The 27144-nt window shown below is 32.6% G+C and overlaps 1 protein-coding gene and 1 pseudogene across 1 annotated transcript; both read left to right on the forward strand.

The window, feature by feature from the left end:
* Positions 1-391: 391 nt before the first annotated feature.
* LOC143074172 (lysine-specific demethylase 2B-like) lies at positions 392-26089 on the forward strand (annotated as a pseudogene).
* Positions 25963-27144, forward strand: LOC143074173 (F-box/LRR-repeat protein 19-like; the record flags this gene model as incomplete). The annotated part of the gene is made up of 1 exon (XM_076249721.1): positions 25963-27144. A coding segment is annotated over one exon (1014 nt), but the record flags the coding sequence as incomplete, so codon positions are not given.

Genomic DNA, 27144 nt, shown 5'->3' on the forward strand with positions numbered 1-27144 from the left:
TTACAACGTTCTAGTTACCAACGTCGCGAAAAGAACACGAACAGCATTGAGAAAGTTATTATCTGCCCCTGCTACTGTATCGTATTCCCTTAAGCGTTATAAAAGTGTCCAAAATCTTTTGTCAGATGAACTTGAAATTTGAGGCCAAAACTTGGCCTTACCGGACCTACACCTTTAATACAAGGATATTTCTAATTTGGCACATTTTGTAACAACTGATTATTATATTTATTTGCAGGGAGTCGGCGGATGCTTGATGTTATGGATGTTAATACTCAGAAAGGGATTGAGATGTCCATGAGAGACTGGGTCCAGTATTATGAGAATACTGAAAGGTCAAGGTTATTAAATGTCATCAGTTTAGAATTTAGTCACACCAAGTTAGAGAACTATGTGGAATCACCAGCTTTGGTAAGTTAAAAGAGGGGCATAAAGGGGGGTATCTGCACGGAAGAACACGAAATAAAATTGCCATTTCACAATGAAAGAACAATTAAAAATTTCTTGCACGTTGATCTTTTTTTCCAATTTCACGAAACACAGTGAATAACAAACTTTTTTCACGGCTGCACATGAAATAAAAATGATAAAACACGTTGCATGAAACTAACCCTTTACCACCCTCTTAAAAGTCAGTTACATTAAAGTCTATTTAACTGAATATGTAGCTATTATTTTGTCTGCCTTGCAACTGCAAGACATAGGGCTAACAATCCTGTAGTGGATGTGATGGCTTGAATTTTTTGTATAAAGCTTTATATTTCAGATGGTAGAAGGCATAGATGCTTCATACCTTGTATGCAGATATCTTATTTTACGAAGTTCCTATCTGTCATTTGTCTATTGCCCTTGACCTCATTTTCAAGGTTCAGTAATGGTTTGAAAAAATTTCATTTTTTTTTGTGATGCAAATTTCAGATACTATAGGCAATAGGTTAAATATAGTTTGCATATAGACAGATTGTAATGTGCAAAATGTCTAACACACTGGTTTTATCTGAACTTTTAAAACCTTTATTTCATGGATCTTTGAACAATGTTAAGTGTTTGTGGTTTGGTCTTTTTCTAGTGTACTTTAAGCAATGAAAATATTGTAACATGTACATGTATGTCTATCAGGTTTCATATGACCTTTACCTCATTTTTATTGTTCAGTGGTCAATGTTACTTTTTTCATGTTTTTTTCCCCAGTTTATCAGATGCATTAAGCAATTGTTCATCTATATTTGGTGTATGATTTTTTTTTAAATTTCTGCTCGTCTGTATGGCAGGGTTCATCTGACCTTTGTTTTCATGGATCATTGGTCAATTTTCAGTTTTCATTGTTTTGTCAGTTAATCAGATACTATAAGCATTAGGTAAACCATATCTTGTGTATACAACATTTGCAAAGTGTAAATCTTTGTCTTGCAGGGTTCATGTGACCTTGACCTACTTTTCATGGTTCATTTGTCATTGTTACTTTTTACTTTTGTTCATTTTTCAGTTTATCAGGTACATTTAGCAATTGTTCAACTATATTTGGTGTATAGAATTATTAAATCTACATGTCTGTCTGGCAAAGTGCTTATGACCTTGACCTTATTTTCAATGCTCAATGATTTCGTCATGGTTTTGTTGTTTTTCCAGGTACATTAAGCAATAGTCAAATATATTTGTTGAATGGAATGTTTGTAAGGTATTTCTGTATGGCAGGGTTCACTTTATCGTCACCCTCTCATTTTCACTTGACTAAAAAAAGAATAGATTTGTTTGCCCCAACCCTACTTACCTAGAAAAAAAGCTGCCTACTCAAAATCTTTTATTTTCCTGATTTGAAGAAGTTTTTTTTTAATCAGATAGGCACAAAGACTAATAAACATCAAATATATAAAATTTCCTTTTGTGGGGGAAAAAAAGAAAATGCCTACCTACCTACCTACTGTCTCAACCTTTGGGTAGGGTTTGGGCAAACCAAATATTTCAAGTGTGGCCTGATTCAAGAAAAAGCAGGCAACTTTGATTTATAATTGTCTCATTGGAAATCATACCAGATCTCCTTATTTTAATAAGACATTTCAGGATGTGCAAACTTTTTTAAACCTCAAGGACAAGGAAAGTACTAGTGTGTTTTAGCCTAGATTTTTATGTATTCAGTCATGAATTCAATTGAGACATGTGTCAGAAAGGTGTCAAACTATTTCTGTTTAAGCTCATCCTGGTTTTTGTCGAGCCTGCAACTTTTGTTGCAGAAAGCTCGACATAGGGATAGTGATCCGGCGGCTACGGCGGCGGCGTTAGCTCACTTCTTAAAAGCTTTATATTTTAGAAGGTAGAGAAGTGGGATTTCTAGCATTAAAAAATAAAAGTTTTCTATTTTTGAAAAAATGAGCATTTGGACCAACATTTGTTTCTTTTAATACCTACTATGTACGACTTAAGAAGGTTAAAAGTGTTTTTGTCGAGTCTGACTTTTGTCACAGAAAGCTTGACATAGGGATAGTGATCTGGCAGCAGCTTCATATTTTAGAAGGTGGAAGACCTGGATGCTTCATACTTTGTATATGGATGCCTCATGTTATGAAGTTTCCAACAGTCACATGTCCAATGTCCTTGACCTCATTTTCATGGTTCAATGACTACTTGAAAAAAAAATTAAAAGATTTTTTGTAATGTTAAAGTCTCTCTTATTATAAGTAATAGGACAACTATATTTGGTATGTGTGTACCTTGCAAAGTTCTCATCCCGTCAGACAGTTTTCACTTGACCTCGACCTCATTTCATGGATCAGTGAACAAGGTTAAGTTTTGGTGGTCAAGTCCATATCTCAGATACTATAAGCAATAGGGCTAGTATATTCGGTGTATGGAAGGACTGTAAGGTGTACATGTTCAACTGGCAGGTGTCATCTGACCTTGACCTCTTTTTCATGGTTCAGTGGTTATAGTTAAGTTTTTGTGTTTTGGTCTGTTTTTCTTATACTATATGCAATAGATCAACTATATTTGGTGTATGGAAATATTTTATGATCTATGTCAGTCATGCAGGTTTTATTTGACCTAGACCTCATTTTCGCCGTCCATTGCTCAGTGTAAAGTTTTTGTGTTTTAGTCTTTTTTTTCTTAAACTATAAGCAATTGGTCATTTATATTTGTTGTAAGGAAGAATTGTTAGCTGTACATGCCTGCCTGGCATGGTTCATCTGACCTTGACCTCATTTTCATTGTTCATTGGTCAATGTTTAGTTTTCTTTGTTAATGTTAAGTTTATGTGACAGTTGTCATAAAGCTTTATATTGAGGACTATCAACATAATATCAATGATTAGTAAAAGGCGAGACATTTCAGTGTGTGCACTCTTATTGTCAAGAGCTTTTGATTTTGCCATTTGATTATCATTAGGGACATTATGTTTTGAATTTTCCTAAGAGTTTAGTATATTTTATCATAGATATAAGAAGATGTGGAATGAGTGCATATGAGACACCTCTCCATCCAAGTTACAATTTATAAAAGTAAACCATTATAGGTCAAAGTACATGTATAAGTTTGTGATTAGGTCATTTCAATGGGAACCATTAGTGGTAGGCCAATGCTGATTAGTATACAGTTGCATAAGCATTAGCACATCTTAGTTCCATGACTAATATTTGGCCCTGCCCTCTAAGTCATGGTCTATTGACTTTGAAACTTTTGCTTAGTTTTTTCATGTATTAGTTTTTGATTAGATTAGTTTAAAATGAAATGCTAATGTTAAGTGAATGATATTTGGTATGCAAATTTTTTTGGCATTTGCAAGTATCATTTCCATGGGGCCACAATCAAAAATATTTTGGTTTGCCCAAACCCTACTCAAGGTTGAGACAGTGGGTAGGTAGGTAGGCATTTTTTTTTAATTTTTTTTTTTAAAGAAATTGAAGTATCAGATGTTTATTAGTCTTCATGCCTATCTGATTTAAAAAAAAAAACTTCTTTAAATCAGGACAATAAAATTTGAGTAGAAAGCTTTTTTCTGGGTAGGTAGGGTTTAGGCAAACAAACCTATTCTTTTTTATGGCCTGGGGATCATATAGCCCCAACCCTCATCATTGTTAATTGACTGACACTTTTACATAGTAAACAAGTTTGTGTTTAGGGTTGGTTAAATGAAACAGCTTTAAATACGATAAGTCAATGGTTTTTGGTATGCAGTTGTATTGGCATTGGCATATCTCATTTCCATGAAGATTAGTAGCCATGTACCTTCAGTCATGGTTTATGGACTTTGATTATTCGCAAAACTTACATGTTAGAGTATTGCTATTATAATTTCAACATTTGCAATATTAAAATAACAAGGTGGGACGGGACATACGTCTGTGACAACATTTTATATTATATATATTAATATTTTTTAGGTATTGTTTAATGAGTGTGAAGGGATGTTATACAGATTTCCATGTAGATTTTGGTGGTACATCTGTATGGTATCATATACTACACGGGAAAAAAGTAAGTGCTAGATATATAAATCTAAGAAGATGTGGTATGAGTGCCAATGAGACAACTCTCAATCCGAGTCACAATTTGTAAAAGTAAATCAATATAGGTCAATGTACGGTCTTCAACATGGAACTTTGGTTCACACTAAACAGCAAGTTATAAAGGGCCCCAAAATGATGTGTAAAACCATTCAAACAGGAAAACCAACGGTCTAATCTACACAAAAAATGAGAAACACTTATGAACCACATTAACACACAACAACTACTGAACACCAGATTACTGACTTGGGACCGATGCAAACAAATGCAGTGGGTTTAAACGTTTAATAGGTACCAATGTTATGCTTTATCTAAATACCATTATATTCATAATATTGTGAATTAAAAAAGTCTATTTTCACTTGAAAGCCTATGATCAGGGTTATAAAAAGAATTACTAATCCAAGAAATCGAATTTAGAAAACAAATGTTCTATGTGAGACTGAACAATACTAATAATAAACTCATGAATTATGTGATGTTTGATCACCAGTTGAATATTTATGTTTAGTTGAACTCTTTGATTTGTTTTTCTAAATTTATTTTGAATCAAGTATGCACTATTGCACTTAAAACCCTATTGACACAGCTATATTAACCCTATTGACACAGCTATATTAACCTATACTCTATACCTTATCTTTACCCTATTGACACAGCTATATTAACCTATATTACAGACCTTATCTTTACCCTATTGACACAGCTATATTAACCTATATTCTATACCTTATCTTTTCCCTATTGACACAGCTATATTAACCTATACTCTATACCTTATCTTTACCCTAATTACTAACAGAGTTGCAGTGAAGTAAAGATATGAAATGATGTAATTTTTTTTAAAATAACCATATTAAACAAAAAAATCTATTTCTTGTATTAAAGATTTCATATCAAAGTTGCAATGATGAATCTAACTGTTATTGACAAAGAGGAATAACTCTAGTTAAAATTTTTTGTTTAAATTTGTTCCATTGCTTAGTTTAATATAAAATACAATGTAGTTCAAAATGTCAAATGATAGCAATCAAAGGCACTTTGATTTTTATGTGAAGATTTTCATCACAATTTTGAACTTTTGATATGCAACACACATGTACAGAAATGAAATAAAAGAAATAAAATGCAGTTATATCCACATTAAAAAGAAATAAACAGCACATGTACATACAAAGTGGATTTAAATTGTTTCTGTTTTCAGGTATTTTGGTTAATTCCACCAACACCAAAAAACATGGAAATCTACTTAACCTGGGTGTTGTCAGGGAAACAAGGTGACATTTTCTTGGCAGACAAGGTGGAGGGATGTGAAAGAATTACATTGCATGCTGGGTACACTTTCATCATTCCATCAGGTAAGTAGTTACCACGGAAACTGAAACTATATGTGTATTTCAGTTAATGGTTTAAGTGGTACACAATTTATTGCAAGTAACACAATAGAGCTTTAGAAAAAGAATATAGATTTTGTAAAAGAAAGAAGGAGTTTGATAATCATTTGTTTCAAGATATTTCTCTTAGAAAATTCACAATGGATTTCTGTTTTGAATAAAAACAGCTGAAAAGAGTTCAGTTTATGTTGATTGAAAAAGACGGCCCGTTATCAAAGAAAGGCATGTACTTGGGCAAGGATTGATTGATTGTTTGCTTAATATTAAATACTGACAATCATAGAAAAGTCTGATTGGTGTCTGTCTTTTGATGACAAACCACTGTGCCATGAGATGCACTACCTAGACCATTTAGATGTTGGGGCCCTTCAAGATGTTGGAACCTTAGTGAATATTAAAAACTTTAGACACATGCTTCATCTTGTATTTTTTAAAGATTGAAACATACATTAATGTTTTCCTCCCTCATTTGTCAAAAATTCATATTTATAGAAATAAAGATATTTTACTGACGTATTGATAATGGTATGAATGAAATAAATATAAAACTTGAGATCAATATAACCTATAATACTTATTATGTGTTTTTAGGTTGGATTCATGGAGTTTATACACCTGAAGACTCTCTAGTGTTTGGAGGTAATTTTCTTCACAATTACAACATGGAGACCCAGTTAACTGTGTCTGATATTGAGGACAGAACACATGTAAGTAATTTCTAGTGGATTTTGTTGGTATAAGTGAATCACGAAATTAAATGTTCATCGAATGACACATTCCCTATAGGCGTGTATGCAAACTTGTGCAAAACCACTTAATTAAATATCCACCAACTTGCAAGTTTTCCACGAAATTGGTCGCACGAAAATAACTGAATCCACAGTATCACATGTTTAATGAAATTGATATCAAAAGTTTGAATCGGCAAGATTTTTTATGAGTTCAATAGTCAGCATTGATCAACTATTGTACGTGATCTTATGTTTGATATATATATATACTTTTAATTAGCATAACAGTAAACATTTCAGATTATCCTGCAACAATTGCTTAAAAGTTAACTCCCTTTTTAATTCCTTATTACTTTATCTGAAATTACAAATGGCCACCATACCTGCAAACTTTTCAAAATGCCCATGGGGGTTTTGCGTGCAAGATGGCTCTCATAGTCATACTTTTTGAAGTCTATAGCCATTGTAAAATTAATTGTTTTGTTTAAATTGTGGACACAATTGCTCTTTTAAAATTTCCATTTTGGAGCCTCCATGGGGGGAAATCCTCCCACCAATAGTGACAGTTGGCAGGTATGCACCATCTGAGGTCACATTTGACATTTAAACTCTCTAGGAAATGGCAGGTTTTTTTTCAATAGTAGATAAAGTAAATTGAAAACAAATCGTTTCCTCGAAGGTACTTACCAAATGTTGTTACTTTGACTTTCGCTGGCAAAAAAATAGAGGCCAATTAGTTTGATTTTCCAAGATCTTTTCTAGAATCACTAAACAAAGTGAAACCAAACTTATCTTTAAAGATCTTTTCTAGAATCACTAAACAAAGTGAAACCAAACTTATTTTTAAAGATCTTTTCTAGAATCACTAAACAAAGTGAAACCAAACTTATTTTCAAAGATCTTTTCTAGAATCACTAAACACTGTGAAACCAAACTTATTTTCCAAGATCATTTATAGAATCACTAAACAAAGTGAAACCAAACTTATTTTCAAAGATCTTTTCTAGAATCACTAAACAAAGTGAAACCAAACTTATTTTCAAAGATCATTTCTAGAATCACTAAACAAAGTGAAAACAAACTTATTTTCAAAGATCTTTTCTAGAATCACTAAACAAAGTAAAACCAAACTTGCTACATATGTTTTATGTTTGGATTTATGTACTGATAAAAAGCTTATTTTAAGGCTATTTTGGCAAAATAAATAAAAGTGATCAATTCAGGCACCTTGCATCCTCTGATTTTGTCATGTTCCGGTCAGGATGATAGATGAAAACAATTATTGTAAATAATGGTTACACACTAAATGGGGGTCTCATTGGGGAGTTCCTATCCCGGGTCCCGCTCACTGTTTTGTCAGATTCCCGTATCCCGCTTACACTATGTACGTAAGCAATTCTCATATTTTTGTCATTTCCCGGGTCCCACTAGACCTCATTTCCCGTTTTCACTACACAATAATTTGACTTTCACGAGTCACGCTTACAAAAAATCGGCAATCTTGCAACCCACCTAAATGTGTGGATTGATTTCTTATTATTTAAATATAAGGAAAATAATACCTTCATCATTTTAAATCACAGTCATTTGTATATCCTGACATGATTCAAACGCCAAAAATAAGAACACCTGAATTTGTTGTAACAAATCAAATTGATACTTTTATACCATGTACTTAATTAAGTTTGGCAACCATACCTGTGATTCTGATTATGACAGATTTATTTCTATTTACAGGTGCCTCATAAATTTCGGTATCCATTTTATGCCGAAATAGCATGGTATGTTTTGGCTCAATACTTGTGCTGTCTGACAGGGAAGCAGTGCATTGAACTTCCATCTGAGAATCAGGAGGACGAGAAACCAGATTGTCAAGATGATTCTAGACCCTCGTCAAGATGTTCACAAGAAAATGGACAAATGGAATCAAAAAATTCACCTGAAATTGGAACTTCAAATATTTCAAAAAGTATCAAAATAGAACTCACTAGAATAGACCACCAAAGTGTGAAAAAATCTCCTTCCGCTGATGATGAAAAATCGGCAATAAAGTTGAAACAATCACCTAGGAAATCTACATCTGATAGTTGTAGTTCTGCAGACACTGAAATATACGAGAGACCAGATGATATTGCTGGTCACCATGGTGATATTGATTTTTCAAATGTATCAAAAGAAATAACTTCCAAAGCAAGCAAATTGAAAATGAATGAGGATTCAAATAGTTCATCAGGATCCATCGAAATCAGATGAACGAAAAGAGAACGTAAGAATGTTCATTTAACGAAGTGGGAGATAAAAGGATTGAAAAAAATGATTGAATGGTTGGAAGACTTACCTCCATCTAAGAAAGGTATCCCTAAAGACCTGATTGATCCTGAGGGTGTACTCAGAGAGGCAAAGGTAAGTTACTAAGAAAACAGAATATCAAGATACAGTGAAACCTACTATAAAGGGGTCTCATTGTGGGGTTTTGATCCAGGATCCCGCTTACTGTTTTGTCAGATTATCGTATCCCGCTTACACTATATACGTAAGCAATTCTCATTTTTTTGTAATTTCCTGTGTCCCTATAGACTTCATTTTCCGTTTTCATGGCACAATAGTTTGACTTTCACATGTCACACTTACAAAAAATCAGCAATTCTGTGTCACACTTAGACCTCAATGAGACCCACTATAAAAGTCACTTCTTTTGCATACAGTCAAACCTGCAATAAAGGTATTTTCTATAACATGTAGCCCTATTTTGCCATGTCAATTTCTTCTTTTCCCACTGTAGAAAAATGTTTGAATTACAAACCTCAATTCAAAGTTTACATTTGATAATGTCAGTTTTCTCTGTGTCTGAAGATGATCTTTTTATGCAGGTTTACTGAAGTAACATCAATTCCAGAAAATCCATTACCCTGATATTGTTATGGCTGGTTAAAAACTTGACCAAAAGACGACTGATTTGTTTTGTGTTTATTTCAATAAGACCAATATAGGATTTAAACTATATTGAATTAAATATAAATAAAATAAAATTAAGTATAACATATAAATTTTCTTTACAAGTGACTTTTTAGCTCACCTGTCCCGAAGGGACAAGTGAGCTTATGCCATCACTTGGCGTCCGTCGTCGTCCGTCGTCTGTCGTCGTAAACTATTTCAAGATTCTTCTCCTCTGAAACTACTGGGCCAAATACTTTCAAACTTTAACTGAATGTTCCTTAGGGTATCTAATTTATAAATTGTATCCGAAGTTTTGATCTATCAACAAACATGGTCGCCATTGCTAAAAATCATGAAAATAGAACATAGGGGTCAAATGCAGTTTTTGGCTTATAACTCAAAAACCAAAGCATTTAGAGCAAATCTGACAGGGGTAATATTGTTTATCAGGTCAAGATCTATCTGCCCTGAAATTTTCAGATAAATCAGACAACCTGTTGTTGGGTTGCTGCCCCTGAATTGGTAATTTTAAGGAAATTTTGCTGTTTTTGGTTATTATCTTGAATATTATTATAGATAGAGATAAACTGTAAACAGCAATAATGTTCAGCAAAGTAAGATTTACAAATAAGTCAACATTACGGAAATGGTCAGTTGACCCCTTTAGGAGTTATTGCCCTTTATAGTCAATTTTTAACCATTTTTCGTAAATCTTAGTAATCTTTTACAAAAATCTTCTCCTCTGAAACTACTGGGCAAAATACTTTCAAACTTTAACTGAATGTTCCTTAGGGTATCTTGTTTGTAAATTTTTTCCGAAGTTATGATCTATCAACAAACATGGTCGCCATTGCTAAAAATAGAACATAGGGGTCAAATGCAGTTTTTGGCTTATAACTCAAAAACCAAAGCATTTAGAGCAAATCTGACCTGGGGCTCTATTGTTTATCAGGTCAAGATCTATCTGCCCTGAAATTGTCAGATGAATCAGACAACCTGTTGTTGGGTTGCTGCCCCTGAATTGATAATTTTAAGGAAATTTTGCTGTTTTTGGTTATTATCTTGAATATTATTATAGATAGAGATAAACTGTAAACAGCAATAATGTTCAGCAAAGTAAGATTTACAAATAAGTCAAATGACGGAAATGGTCAGTTGACCCCTTTAGGAGTTATTGCCCTTTATAGTCAATTTTTAACCATTTTTCGTAAATCTTAAAAATCTTTTACAAAATTCTTCTCCTCTGAAACTACTGGGCCAAATACTTCCAAACTTTAACTGAATGTTCCTTAGGGTATCTAGTTTGTAAATTGTATCCGAAGTTATGATCTATCAACAAACATGGTCGCCATTGCTAAAAATAGAACATAGGGGTCAAATGCAGTTTTTGGCTTATAACTCAAAAACCAAAGCATTTAGAGCAAATCTGACCTGGGGTTATAATGTTTTTCAGGTCAAGATCTACAATGTATCTGCCCTGAAATTTTCAGATGAATCAGACAACCTGTTGTTGGGTTGCTGCCCCTGAATTGATAATTTTAAGGAAATTTTGCTGTTTTTGTTTATTATCTTGAATATAATTATAGATAGAAATAAACTGTAAACAGCAATGATGTTCAGCAAAGTAAGATCTTCAATTAAGTCAATTTGACCAAAATTGTCAATTGACCCCTTAAGGAGTTATTGCCCTTTAAGGACTTTTTTCGCAATTTGTTCATCATGTTGACTTACTTTATAAAATCTTCTCCTTTGAAACTGCTGTATCAATTTCAGCCAAACTTAGGCTAAATGAGTTTCAGAGTATTTAGTATAAATTTTATATTTTATTTCCTTGTATGTCAAGAAACATAGCTACTATGGCTAAAATAGAATATAGGAGAAAATGATTATTTTTTTTGGCTTTTGAAGAAAATAGGACGATCCAAAAAACATTTAAATAAATTGAAAAGCCAAAATAATCATTGATGAGAGATTTAACCAAAAGAATTAAGGTGAGCGATTCAGGCTCTTGAAAGCCTCTTGTTAAGTTATCAGATTGCTGTTTCATTATTTATTGTTATATATTCATTATAAAATTCTAATGCATTAAATTAACTGTTGTTCTTTTGATAAAGATTATATTTTCAAAAAGGGAGATAATTTTGCAGGTTTTTCGGAAAAGAAATTGTATTTTTAGCTCACCTGTCCCGAAGGGACAAGTGAGCTTATGCCATCACTTGGCGTCCGTCGTCGACGGTTGTCGTCTGTCGTCGTAAACTATTTCAAGAATCTTCTCCTCTGAAACTACTGGGCCAAATACTTTCAAACTTTAACTGAATGTTCCTTAGGGTATTTAATTTATAAATTGTATCCGAAGTTTTGATCTATCAACAAACATGGTCGCCATTGCTAAAAATAGAACATAGGGGTCAAATGCAGTTTTTGGCTTATAACTCAAAAACCAAAGCATTTAGAGCAAATCTGACATGGGATAATATTGTTTATCAGGTCAAGATCTATCTGCCCTGAAATTTTCAGATGAATCAGACAACCTGTTGTTGGGTTGCTGCCCCTGAATTGGTAATTTTAAGGAAATTTTGCTGTTTTTGGTTATTATCTTGAATATTATTATACGACCCCAAAATTTGAAAAATTTTTCGTCGTATATTGCTATGACGTTGTCGTCGTCGTCGGCGTCGTCGTCGTCGGCGTCGTCGTCGTCTGCGTCGTCGTCCGGCGTCCGAATACTTTTAGTTTTCGCACTCTAACTTTAGTAAAAGTGAATGGAAATCTATGAAATTTCAACACAAGGTTTATGACCACAAAAGGAAGGTTGGTATTGATTTTGGGAGTTTTGGTCCCAACATTTTAGGAATTAGGGGCCAAAAAGGGCCCAAATAAGCATTTTCTTGGTTTTCGCACTATAACTTTAGTTTAAGTTAATAGAAATCTATGAAATTTTGACACAAGGTTTATGACCACAAAAGAACGGTTGGGATTGATTTTGGGAGTTTAGGTTTCAACAGTTTAGGAATTAGGGGCCAAAAAAGGGCCCAAATAAGCATTATTCTTGGTTTTCGCACAATAACTTTAGTTTAAGTAAATAGAAATCAATGAAATTTAAACACAATGTTAATGACTACAAAAGGAAGTTTGGTATTGATTTTGAGAGTTTAGGTCCCAACAGTTTAGGAATTAGGGGCCAAAAAGGGACCCAAATAAGCATTTTTCTTGGTTTTCGCACCATAACGTTAGTATAAGTAAATAGAAATCTATGAAATTTAAACACAAGGTTTATGACCATAAAAGGAAGGTTGGTATTGATTTTGGGAGTTTTGGTCCCAACAGAATAAGGGGCCCAAAGGGTCCAAAATTAAACTTTGTTTGATTTCATCAAAATTGAATAATTGGGGTTCTTTGATATGCCGAATCTAACTGTCATGACTGTGTATGTAGATTCTTAACTTTTGGTCCCGTTTTCAAATTGGTCTACATTAAGGTCCAAAGTGTCCAAAATTAAACTTAGTTTGATTTTGACAAAAAATGAATCAGTTAGGTTCTTTGATATGCTGAATCTAAAAATGTACTTAGATTCTTGATTATTGGCCCAGTTTTCAAGTTGGTCCAAATCGGGGTCCAAAATTAAACTTTGTTTGATTTCATCAAAAATTGAATAAATGGGGTTCTTTGATATACCAAATCTAACTGTGTATGTAGATTCTTCATTTTTGGTCCTGTTTTCAAATTGGTCTACACTAAAGTCCAAAGGGTCCAAAATTAAACTTAGTCTGATTTCAACAAAAATTGAAATCTTGGGGTTCTTTGATATGCTGAATCCAAAAATGTACTTAGATTTTTTTATTATGGGCCCAGTTTTCAAGTTGGTCCAAATCAGGATCTAAAATTATTATATTAAGTATTGTGCAATAGCAAGTCTTTTCAATTGCACAGTATTGCGCAATGGCAAGAAATATGTAATTGCACAATATTGTGAAATAGCAAATTTTTTTTTAATTAGAGTTATCTTTCTTTGTCCAGAATAGTAAGCAAGAAATATCTAATTGCAAAATATTGTGCAATAGCAAGATTTTTTTTTAATTGGAATTATCTTTCTTTGTCCAGAATCAACTTAAATCTTTGTTATATACAATGTATATTCACTTTTTACTACCAACTGATAAATTATAATAAATAACATTCAGTGATAACAAGCAGTTTTTTTTACATCTTAATATTTTATGATGTATTTAAATGAGTAGTTATTGTTGCAAACTCCATTAGAAATTTTAATTGAGATTAGTTTTGGAATAAGGGAAAGGGGGATGTGATTAAAAAAATTGGGTTCAATTTTTCTCATTTGAAATTTCATAAATAAAAAAGAAAATTTCTTCAAACATTTTTATGCCCCACCTACGATAGTAGAGGGGCATTATGTTTTCTGGTCTGTGCGTCCGTCCGTCCGTCTGTCCGTTCGTTCGTCCGTCCATTCGTCCGTCCGTCTGTCCCGCTTCAGGTTAAAGTTTTTGGTCAAGGTAGTTTTTGATGAAGTTTAAGTCCAATCTACTTCAAACTTAGTACACATGTCCCCTATGATATGATCTTTCTAATTTTAATGCCAAATTAGAGTTTTTACCCCAATTTCACGGTCCACTGAACATGGAAAATGATAGTGCGAGTGGGGCATTCGTGTACTGAGGACACATTCTTGTTTTGAGAGGATTAATATTCAACAGCATAGTGAATTGCTCTAAGAGAAAACAAAAATTTTAAGTTCATTAGAACACATTCATTCTGTGTCAGAAACCTATGCTGTGTCAACTATTTAATCACAATCCAAATTTAGAGCTGAATCCAGCTTGAATGTTGTGTCCATACTTGCCCCAACCGTTCAGGGTTCAACCTCTGCGGTCGTATAAAGCTACGCCCTGCGGAGCATCTGGTTATAGATAGAGATAAACTGTTACCAGGAATAATGTTCAGCAAAGTAAGATTTACAAATAAGTCAACATGACAGAAATGGTCAGTTGACCCCCTTAGGAGTTATTGCCCTTTATAGTCAATTTTTAACCATTTTTCGTAAATCTTAGTAATCTTTTACAAAAATCTTCTCCTCTGAAACTACTGGGCCAAATACTTCCAAACTTTAATTGAATGTTCCTTAGAGTATCTAGTTTGTAAATTGTATCCGAAGTTATGATCTATCAACAAACATGGTCGCCATTGCTAAAAATAGAACATAGGGGTCAAATGCAGTTTTTGGCTTATAACTCAAAAACCAAAGCATTTAGAGCAAATCTGACATGGGATAATATTGTTAATCAGGTCAAGATCTATCTGCCCTGAAATTTTCAGATGAATCAGACAACCTGTTGTTGGGTTGCTGCCCCTGAATTGGTAATTTTAAGGAAATTTTGCTGTTTTTGGTTATTATCTTGAATATTATTATAGATAGAGATAAACTGTAAACAGGAATAATGCTCAGCAAAGTAAGATTTACAAATAAGTCAACATTACGGAAATGGTCAGTTGACCCCTTTAGGAGTTATTGCCCTTTATAGTCAATTTTTAACCATTTTTCGTAAATCTTAGTAATCTTTTACAAAAATTTTCTCCTCTGAAACTACTGGGCCAAATACTTCCAAACTTTAACTGAATGTTCCTTAGGGTATCTAGTTTGTAAATTGTATCCGAAGTTGTGATCTATCAACAAACATGGTCGCCATTGCTAAAAATAGACCATAGGGGTCAAATGCAGTTTTTGGCTTATAACTCAAAAACCAAAGCATTAAGAGCAAATCTGACATGGGATAATATTGTTTATCAGGTCAAGATCTATCTGCCCTGAAATTTTCAGATGAATCAGACAACCTGTTGTTGGGTTACTGCCCCTGAATTGGTAATTTTAAAGAAATTTTGCTGTTTTTGGTAATTATCTTGAATATTATTATAGATAGAGATAAACTGTAAACAGCAATAATGTTCAGCAAAGTAAGATCTTCAATTAAGTCAACATGACGGAAATGGTCAGTTGACCCCTTTAGGAGTTATTGCCCTTTATAGTCAATTTTTAACCATTTTTCGTAAATCTTAGTAATCTTTTACAAAAATCTTCTCCTCTGAAACTACTTGGCCAAATAATTCCAAACTTTAACTGAATGTTCCTTAGGGTATCTAGTTTGTAAATTGTATCCGAAGTTATGATCTATCAACAAACATGGTCGCCATTGCTAAAAATAGAACATAGGGGTCAAATGCAGTTTTTGGCTTATAACTCAAAAACCAAAGCATTTAGAGCAAATCTGACGTTGAGTAAAATTGTTTATCAGGTCAAGATCTATCTGCCCTGATATTTTCAGATGAATCAGACAACCTGTTGTTGGGTTGCTGCCCCTGAATTGATAATTTTAAGGAAATTTTGCTGTTTTTGTTTATTATCTTGAATACAATTATAGATAGAAATAAACTGTAAACAGCAATAATGTTCAGCAAAGTAAGATCTTCAATTAAGTCAAATTGACCAAAATTGTCAATTGACCACTTAAGGAGTTATTGCCCTTTAAAGACTTTTTTCACAGTTTGTTCATCATGTTGACTTACTTTAAAAAATCTTCTCCTTTGAAACTGCTGTATCAATTTCAGCCAAACTTAGGCTAAATGAGTTTCAGAGTATCTAGTATAAATTTTATATTTTATTTCCTTGTCTGTCAAGAAACATAGCTCCTATGGCTAAAATAGAACATAGGAGAAAACTATTATTTTTTTGGGCTCTTGAAGAAAATAGGACGATCCAAAAAACATTTAAATAAATTGAAAAGCCAAAATAATCATTGATGAGAGATTTAACCAAAAGAATTAAGGTGAGCAATTCAGGCTCTTGAGAGCCTCTTGTTTCAAATAAAGGTAGTTAATGAAAGCTTGTCATCTTGATTATTTTTGACATAGAGGAGAACAAATTTTAAACATTTTCTTATTAAACTTAAAAGTTTTTGAAGCTTTTAAACTATCCAAGTTAATTAGTAATGTGTGTTGTTGCAGCAATTGGTAATAGACCATCTTCAGGACAATGCACAGCTTGCAATCACAGGAGAGGCAATTACTTATTGGCCACCATCAAAAAAGGTGAGAGTATATATGATGGAAATTACATAAGATCTTAAGTGGTTAATTAAAAATTCTTCTTGAACATTTCTATGCCTCCGCCTTGGCCCTTGTCCGTCGGTATGTCCGTCCATACTTACGTCCCAAAATTGGTTTCTGTTCTCTAACTTGAGTCTGCCTCAACCAAATGTTTTGAAACTTAAACACACTGCTTATTACCACAATATACAGATCAATTTTGATTTTTTGTGGTGTCACTTTTAATGTTCTTGAGTTGTGCCCCTTTACACATGTTACAAATGAAAAATTGCTTGATTTTTCATTAAGGTTCTCTTACTAAAGTTTACCTCAACTAAATGTTTTGAAACGTATACACAATGCTCATTTCAACAAAACTCTGATCAAGAACAAATTTGAATAGCGTCACTTTTACAGTTCTTGAGTTATATTCCTTTAACATTATATGCCAAAAAGGGGGGGGGGGGGATCATCTGTCCCATGTATATTCCTCATTTATTTGGCATCAGACAATCATATAGGAATATGGATTTTAAAGAAATGTGAAATTTTATAAAATCTTACTTAAATGATTTATATAAAACCCCTGAAAATTTCATGGAAGTTTTACTTCTGATGTTTTTATTAAACTTATTGGTAGATAAATTTACACTGTAATGTTAAATAAATAGTTGCAGGGTTCTTGGTCATAAAACTTTACACTGCAATATTGTATAAGTGATCATTTTGACTATTTATGAAATATTTGCCACTGGACTTTAAGCTAACAACAAGAAATCAGTTATCTGAGTGCTTCTAGTCCTTGGTGGTCCTGACTATAACATTTATTATAACAAAATCGTGCATTTTAGTCAAAAATGACAAAATCTCAACAATAATTGCATACAATAATTTCTAAATTTACCGTAGTTAGTTATTTCTTAATGAAATATCATTACATTTCTTATCAATTTTCCAGAATTCAAAACTATGCCCATGTGACTATTCCAGGTTCAAAATATTCCTTACTTGATTTGAAAATAGAGATCCGATGACAGTTCACCAATGAAATCAATCAAAACCACCCCTGACAGGAAAAAACACATTTATTTTATATCAACAATACTCAAAACTACAGTTCAATTTGCAATACCAAACCCCATGAAAAAGGGTATCCTTAGAAGGGTAAGGGTTTCTAACTTTATATGCAACAATTAATATATTATAATGATGTTTAATTAAAATAAAATATAAGATTACAGTATTAATTTATCTGTATTTTCTGCTACAGGTTATCAAACCAAAAAAGCAGTATACCTCCACTGGACAGAGAGCACCCAAGGCAGCAAAGGGAAAATTACAAAAGTCGGAGGTTGTGCGTCGTCGGAGAACAAGATGTAAGAAATGTGAACCATGTACACGGTCAGATTGTGGGGAATGTAATTTCTGTAAAGATATGAAAAAGTTTGGTGGATCAGGCAGAATGAAGCAGTGTTGTAAAAGCAAGCAGTGTCTTTCTGTAAGTATAGCACAATCTGATCAAATGTGTTTAAGTTTAGTGGAAACAGTTTAAACGAAACTATAAAGATTTTTAAATTTTCTTTAGATAGACAGCAAATGCTTTTTAAAGGGCTATAACACTTTGATTAAATTGTAAACTGCAAACAATAAAAGGCAACATTGATTCATCCAATCAAGTTAAAATGGCCTAAATTTTATGTAGTTCATATCTTATGTTTTCAAGGACAAAATCTGACTGATATTTCATTTTTTAGCATTCTTATTTCGTGATTCCTTTCATTCACAAAATTAGCAAAAAGTAAAGTCATTACCCAAATTTCCCGCTATATATATTAAGTTTTCTATTTGCTTTGGTCCTGCTAAAAAAAGGCCTCTTCAGCTATTATTTTTACATGTTACAGCCTGTACTACCACACAATGCCACCTGTTTCATTTGTAATAGCTATTATTTTTACATGTTACAGCCTGTACTACCACACAATGCCACCTTTCTGATTTGTAATAGCTATTATTTTTACATGTTACAGCCTGTATTACCACACAATGCCACCTGTTTGATTTGTAATAGCTATTATTTTTACATGTTACAGCCTGTACTACCACACAATACCACCTCTCTGATTTGTAATAGCTATTATTTGTACATGTTACAGCCTGTACTACCACACAATGCCACCTCTCTGATTTGTAATAGCTATTATTTTTACATGTTACAGCCTGTACTACCACACAATGCCACCTGTTTGATTTGTAACAAAGCCGACCAACCAGAACCAAACCAGTTAATGGAGTGCAGTTTGTGTTGGGAGATCATCCATGTTCCTTGTTTACATCAGAAGTACGAGAACTTAAACAGTGAGGGTGTTATCAACGAAGATATCCGACAACAATGGGAATGTCCCAAGTGTTTACATGATACGACAAAGGGACCACTACAGGTAGAGATTTGTGTACTTTTAATGTGTAGCCACACAAATATGTACTTGCACACATACATTCTACCACAATAGAATTGTTTGAATATGTTTACAGGATTCTTAAAGGGATCATTAAATGAAATCATGTACAAAAAAATCAGTGTTAGATTCTAAGGGAAATGTGTACAACAATATCAATTGTAATGTCATAAATAGTTGTCGCAGTTAGAAATGGTCACTTTTGTATATGAAATGGCTTTACAACTTCTATAATACTAGTGATAGGTGAACAGAATTTTATTACTGATATTGTATAGTAAGCTATCAAAGACCATGAAATGACATTTGTTACACAATTCAAACAAGAAAATTAACAGTCTATGTACAAAACAAGAAACGAAAAACACTGAATTAGAGGCTCCTGACTTGGGACAGGCACATACACAATGTTGCGAGGTTAAACATGTTTGCTGGGACAAAACCCTCCTGCTAACCTGGGACAGTTGTGTAACAGTACAATATCAGAACAAACATAACAAGAGCTGTCAAAATGACAGTAAACCGGATTCTTTAACATTTATTTGTGTTCTGGCATTTATCAATATTACAAGGACCAAAACTCCTAATATGTAAAATTTATGATTATCAATATCAAACTTGACTTCATGAGCAAATGCACGGACACGACATTTTTTAAACTTTCAAGAACCGTAACTCCTGAACGGTAAAAATCAAAATCGTCATTATTGAACTTGACCTCCATTTTGTTGTCAGTAACAACATATTAAAATTTTAAAAGGTTTGGTTGAACGCTTCATGAGTAAATGCACGGACAACATTTGGTTGCCGCCCGCCCACTCACCGTACATCCCCAAATCAATAACCGACATTTTTGACACAAAAATCTGGTTAAAAATCACTTGAAAAGGGCCAAACTAATCAGATCAATACAAATCACACAAAAATAAAACACCCAAGTAAAACAAAAAAGGACATTAAGGACAGATCTGAGAGTATTTGCATTTGTTGTACAAATTTGTTAACTTGAGTAATATAAGTGGAAAATACTCTTGTTGACTTTCTACAAAATAAAATACAATGTAATTATTTAAAGCTGTAATGAAATAAAACTGTACTATAAAAGTACTTTACAGAATCACTGAAAAGATACTTTGAAGTTTACAACCTCAACCCTGATGGATCAACTGAAACTTTTTCATCACACTTTTCTCAGAAAGATGTCATATTTGGTCATCAGCTCAAAAGTCATGTGTGTGAATTTTTGTCCGACATCTATTTGTCTGACACTTTGAATTACAAGTAGGGATATGCTTAGCACAACAACACATGCAATATTGTTCACCGGTAAAATTTTATCAACCAGTTTTAAAAATTTCAATAGAATACCTTATTTAAATTATGTAATGTCTGTTGCAGCTTAGGGTTAAAACTGAAGTAAAAAATGAGGATCCAATAGCAGTACCAGCAATATCAATACCTGATGTCAAAAATATACCAAAGGAAACTGAAGGAAAACGGGTTACAGTCAAAGAACAGATGGTAAAATAGGACTTAAAATCATATTGATTATTCCGGTTCAATTATTTTGAATCAATGGTGCTGATAGAATGACGATCAGTGTACAATTCTTCTTCGAACTGTCTTATGTGTGTCTAAGGGAATTGTCATTTTAAATTCCTAAATTTTGACATGTAATTTCTCCAAGATAAGCAAAAATTACATTTTGCAGCTAGAAATCAACTTGCTTGTAAATTTTATTACATTTTGAGGTGTGCGTGAAGCTATGAAATGTCCAGTGTTTACCTATCATATGCCCAACATACTTATGACATCAACTAGCTGTGCTGTCAAAGAAAACATTTCTCCGAAATATCCGTTTACCTGTTACCCCTACAGGTCACCAGGTAAACTTAATTTTTGACAGTAAAACTACAGATGAGTCTGCAATTCTTCAGGGCTCTCCTTTTCTGGGGAAAATTTGGTTTATTATAAATGGAATCACTGAAGCATGACCAGAGCTGGTCCCCTCTTTGGCAGTCAGTAGGTCCCCCACTCATAAAAATTTCTGGATCTGCCACTGGTATGTATTTTTAATTGATTTTAAATTTGTTTCCAGCACTCTCCAATATCCTATGCCAGTGAAACAGATTTAGACGAAGTGGCTTTAGAAATGGAATGTTATGATGATGCAGCTGTATCACCGCAAAAAGTAACAACAGACAACCAGGAACCAATCAAAGGGAAGAAAGATGGTCTGAAAAAGAAGTTGACAGCAAAAAGGAAAATAACTGATGGAATCAAAGAGAAAAAGTCATCACCGGCAATGTCTAAACAGAGATCTCCTCTTAAAATGGTAAATAATTGTTGAATATTATTTAATTTGTTTTAACAATAGATTAAAATGAATCAAAATAATTGAAAAATTTAAGGCCAGCTGAAGGACGCTTCCGGGTGCGAGAATTTCTCGTTGCATTGAAGACCTGTTGGTGACCTTCTGCTGTTGTCTGCTCTATGGTCGGGTTGTTGTCTCTTTGGCACATTCCCCATTTCCATTCTCAATTTTACTACAATCCTATAAGACTTTAACTCCACTTTCATGATGTTGTGACAAAATTAGTCTATCAGTTTGTATAGGTATATTATAGTCATTTCCATGCTGAAGGAACTGTTATTATTTTGAATTGCTATAAAAATGTCAATACTAAGCTTTCATATAGTTTTTCTTTCTAAAAGTATTCTATATTCATAAGATTTGCTCTTTATAGTCAATTTTTGACAATTTTCAACATAAAGTTTTGTAAATTTTTTACAAAATATTTTCCACTGTAATTACTGGACCAAGTTCATTATAAATAAAGATAAAGTTCAGTAAAGTAAGATCTACAAACACATCACCATCAACAAAGCACAATTTTGTCAAAAATTTATCTGCATCCATTGTTTGATATGCACATAGACCAAGGTGAGCGACACAGGCTCTTGAGAGCCTCTAGTTACAACTTTCTCCAATATAAATCATCGTGAAAATTTAAAGCTACATCAAGTAAATATGAAAATAGCAAAATTGAGTCGCCACGTATTGGGAAACAAAAGGCTAAATGCAAAATGAAGCAAAATAAGTTGGTTTTCAGAAGCAGGAATTGAGCATGCATTCTAACTGTATATTTAATCTATTGTAGAAGAAGTCTATAACAAATGTCAAAGCTTCTCCGTTAAAGAAAACCATCAAACCTGACGATCATGGTGATGTTATTAATGACCCTCTACCAACATCAGAGGAGGTACAAGGGACACCCAAGGGAGATAACCCAAAAACAAATGGAGTTGCAAAAACACCAGAGTCTGTCAAAACAAGATCTGGACGAACCATAAAAAGGTCCCCGACTCTGAGCGATGAAAACATGACGTCAGATCACATGGCTAAGCGACCGAGACGTGAGGTAGTTACACCTCGTAGATTTTTGGACTACTGTTGATATTCGTTATTCATGTTCATAGTTTTTTTCAGGGGATATTCAAAACTTGCCGTGTATCATTGCTCAAATCTGTTGTACTTTTCTCTTTTTTTCTCGGTGTATATAATTTTATTAAGGCCAGTATGGGTAAAAGAAAATGACAGTTTATTTAATCTTTGGTACATCTAGCATGTTGAAAAATAAAAGTTGGGAACCAAAAAGTATATTTAACTTCCTTTATATTTTAAACAAGATAAAAAGGAGCCATGGATTTTTAATTTTTTTCTAAATTGTTAATGTTTGTATTAGATATAGGGCAATATACTAAAAAGATTTATGGCGGTTGAAATAATTTCTGTTCATGTCATCATCATTACTTTTGTGTAATCAGCTGATTTTTATCTTATTTTTTTTTTATTTGGATACTGATTTAGATTATTAATTGGTTTTTTTAAAAGTATAATGAATTAATCCAATGATCTCAATTCCCAATATGTTTAATTTATTTTCTATGTTTTGTTTTGTTCCTGGATTTCATTTCAATGGGGGGTATTTTTCATAGGAAAGAAGGAAAGGTTTTGCAGTGACAAGTTTTATTGAATAAATAAATGACAAAATAAAAAGACAAAATTCATGAAATTTATAAAATGATCAGATAACTAATTATACCTGTTCAGTAAAGTAAGCTTTTTTTAATTTTTACTCGAAAAAAGTGGATATTGGACAAATTATGAGCATAATATACATAACATAAAATTATATGACCATTCATACATTCTATAATATCATGATACTGTAATATAGATATCAAAATTTCTTTAACTTAAAAATGCACCTACTGAGACGAGAGTAAATAATTATAATAAAAAAAAAGGATAATAAATTGTACTAAAACTAAAAGAATAATAAAGTTTGAGTTCTGAGGTTTTATAAAAGTAGATTAGTATGAAAATTATCCCAATTTATGCTCTTGCGATCCAATATTCCAAATTGACATTACTAGGGTTGTATACAAATCCTTATGTATATATATATATATTGAAGAGCATTTTGTTAATGAATATCTGAATGTGCCAATTTTGTTAATACATATCGAAAAAAAGAAAGAGAAATTGTGATTATTATTAATATAATGTAATTAGATAATTTTTAAAGGTAAGTTTATTTTTAATTTCATCATTTTGAAAGGAAGTATGAATGTTTGATCAAACATAACATTTTTCATTAGTTGCATAATTGAATATTGTAAAAGTTCGCAAATTGTTATAAATTGACTGATTTTGTTGTCCAGTAAAATTTTCATGTTTTTTTTTTTTTCAATAACTAATTTAAGAACAATAAGTCTTATCCCCAATAATGAATACTATCAATACTCAACTAATTAATATTTAAATCTAAAAAAAATTTTTTATTTTAACACCTAGTGATACTTATTTTTGCCAAAAAACTAATTTTTAAATTTCTTGAAAAAAATCCTCATATTTTCAACAAACAAACTATTCTGTCAGATCCTTCATATATTTCTGTATGTTGAATATTTTATGACTGAATTAGATAGCAGACAAGGAGTATTCTGTTCTTTACCATTGCATTATCTAGAGAAGGTGTTTCATTCCTTTTTTAATGGGCTTTTGGGGCAATGAAAGGTATTAGAAAATGGCTATTTTTTTGTTTATATAAATAAATAATATGTTTGTTTTAATGGACTGTAGATTCATTATTGTTCGTGGGATACCAACTTTTGTGAATAAGCGTAAAGCAGGAATTCAGATATTGGACAAAGAACAAATTTCTATAGGCCTCATAACAGACTTTGGAAAAGCCTTGAAATTAAATATCCACTAAATACTCTGTTTCTCAAACCACGACTATTGGTACCCACAATTAATCGTCTTAAATTGACACAACGCTACCTCTTCATTTAGTATGATTGTTTATGTAATATTATTGAGGGAAATATATGAGGGACAGTTTACATAAATCACATAGAATATTACTTCATTGGTAATTTTGTAGTATAATGCCATACTATCAGGTTTAAGTTATGTATATAAGTTATTAAAATTTTATTCATTTTTTTGTATATTAAATAATATTGGAAGTAAATCAACTCATTTTAAAATACTGTAAATTCAGAAATTGCTATGTACATTTTTTATTGAGATTGTTTAAGAATTGATAAAAATCAGAGATTATATGTAACTATTTCAGGAATGGCTCGCTACAAATAATGCAGTCAGAATTTTAAAATGCAAGTTTTTTAATTTTTATGATATATCTTTAACTTCCTATCCTTAGTTTCAGGATAATAGAAACATCACAAAATTTCTGAATTTACAGTATTCAATTATTAAATTAAGGTGGTACCTAACACTACAGGGAGATAACTCTTTATAATCAACAGAACGTTTTAATGACGTTGTGTTCATAAGGGAATATTAAGCTTCTCAATGATCAAAAAAGGTGTTTGTCAAACTGCTATATAACCAGTGTAATTTTTCTGATTATACGGTTGGTTCAAATATTTTGAAATTTTTATATTTTTGTCAAAGGGTCAAAGTTAATACTTTGTCAAAATTTTAAGAAAATTAAACGGGCCAAATTAATTTTAGGTAAAGTGTTAGGTACCACCTTAATTTGATTTCTTTGAATCGCCAAAAAAAGAAGAAACAAACAAATTTGTTTTTAAATTGTTACATCATCAAAATGAAAAAGTTCTCTGAAATTTGTTTTTTTATAATGTATAGGAAGTACTGGATAAAAAAGACAAAGCTATTCTTTTGTACCTTTTTGGTATTCAATCACAGCAAAATTTATGGAACAATCACAAATTTCATTTTTGTGAGTCAAAAAATCGAAATTTAATAGAATTTTCCATTGCACTATACTTTTAAAATCATTAATCAGAAGATCAAGATTTCATTTTGATGTTTCTTTTAATTGATTGTTTGATATGTTTTTGAATGAAATAAATTTTATATAGTTCAAACTGAATTTGTGTTGTTCTTCCTCCCAACCTTTGACCTTGAGAACTGAAAATGGTGTAAAAAAAGCCAAAAAAAAGTTGATAAATAAAAAATCTTGAATTAACATTTTTCTTCTAGCTGTTTCTTGAACAGAGAAGATCCAACACAAATTCAGACCAGGAACTAGTTTGTGAACTTTGAACTTGGAACATCAGTGTCCTTAACTCCACATCTTTGTACTTATAGGCACTTACATCACCAAGGGGAAGACGTCTTTATGGATTCAAAAAGTTCAGGAGGTCTGCTGGGTCAAAGGTCAGAAAGAAATTGTCAACAGAGGCATTAGATTTAGTTGAAAATGTTATGGACATTGATGTCCCGTCTACTTCATACGTCGAACATGGAGCCAATCACACACCTTCAAAGTCAGGTTTCAGAGGTTAAGGTCAAGGCAAGAAGAGAAAAAAACTGATTGAGAGTGCACCAAATAATACTAATGATTTGCAGAAACCAAATAAACTGTTTGCACCTGGAAGAGGGGACATAACTCCAGAAATAATTGCACCACTAAAAATAGAACCTCTGAAAGATATAAAGCGATATGTGATACGTCCCCCACCCCCACCTCCACCAGCAGACTATTTTGTAATGAACAATGGTAAAAATCATCCACTCTGTAGAGAAATATGGATGAAAATATTTGCTCATCTAAATCCAACATCCTTGGTTAAAAGTTTGGGATGCTGTAAGACTTGGAATCGATGGTGCATGCATCATACATTATGGAAAACTATAAATCTCAGTGGAAAATACATTTATCAAGTTCATTTGATTGGTATTGTGAAACGACAGCCGTCAACATTAATTCTTAAATCATCAAAACTTACACACAAACAATTAGCTTGGTTGTTAGCTAGAATTCCTCAGCTGAAAACTCTTTCTTTGTCGTCATGTTCATGGGCCGTTGTTAGTGCATTAGGATTTGCTGTTTGTCCTCTTTTGTATTCTCTTGACATCAGCTGGATTACGATGTCTGACGAACAGTTTCGGGACATAATTCGTCCCCCAGCAGACAGATACCCAGGGATGGTAGATATAAGTCGTCTGCATAAATTAAAACATCTTTCGGTAGCAGGGACAGAAATTTCTAATACATCACTATCAGAAATTCCCAACCATTTAATATCACTAGAAAAATTAGACATCAGCTACTGCCCAAGGATGACTGACGATGGTATCCGACAGTTACTGTTGCCAGGCAACTCTGTGACTCAGTCTTTGATTACTTTGGATATAAGTGGATGCACAAAGATCACGGATCGTGCAGGAGATTCATTCCAACATTGTACACAATTACAAACAGTTAAGATGGCTTCCTCTCCGCATATCTCTGCTAAGATACGGAAGAAATGTCCTGTAGTCTCGTTTATCACACAATCCTCATTCCAGATCACATGACTTGTCACATGATATGAGTTGCCTCAGGTAGAAATTTACCTTATGCAAGTCGTCCTGTACGTGTACATGTATAAGATGTTGACTGAGTTTCGAACGTAAAAATTTAACTTTGGTCTGTGTTGTAGGGTTTTTATGTCACTAAATTTGTAAACAGTTACAAAATTGGAA

Source organism: Mytilus galloprovincialis, chromosome 5 (genome assembly GCF_965363235.1).
Source record: "Mytilus galloprovincialis chromosome 5, xbMytGall1.hap1.1, whole genome shotgun sequence".
Lineage (NCBI taxonomy): Eukaryota > Metazoa > Mollusca > Bivalvia > Mytilida > Mytilidae > Mytilus > Mytilus galloprovincialis.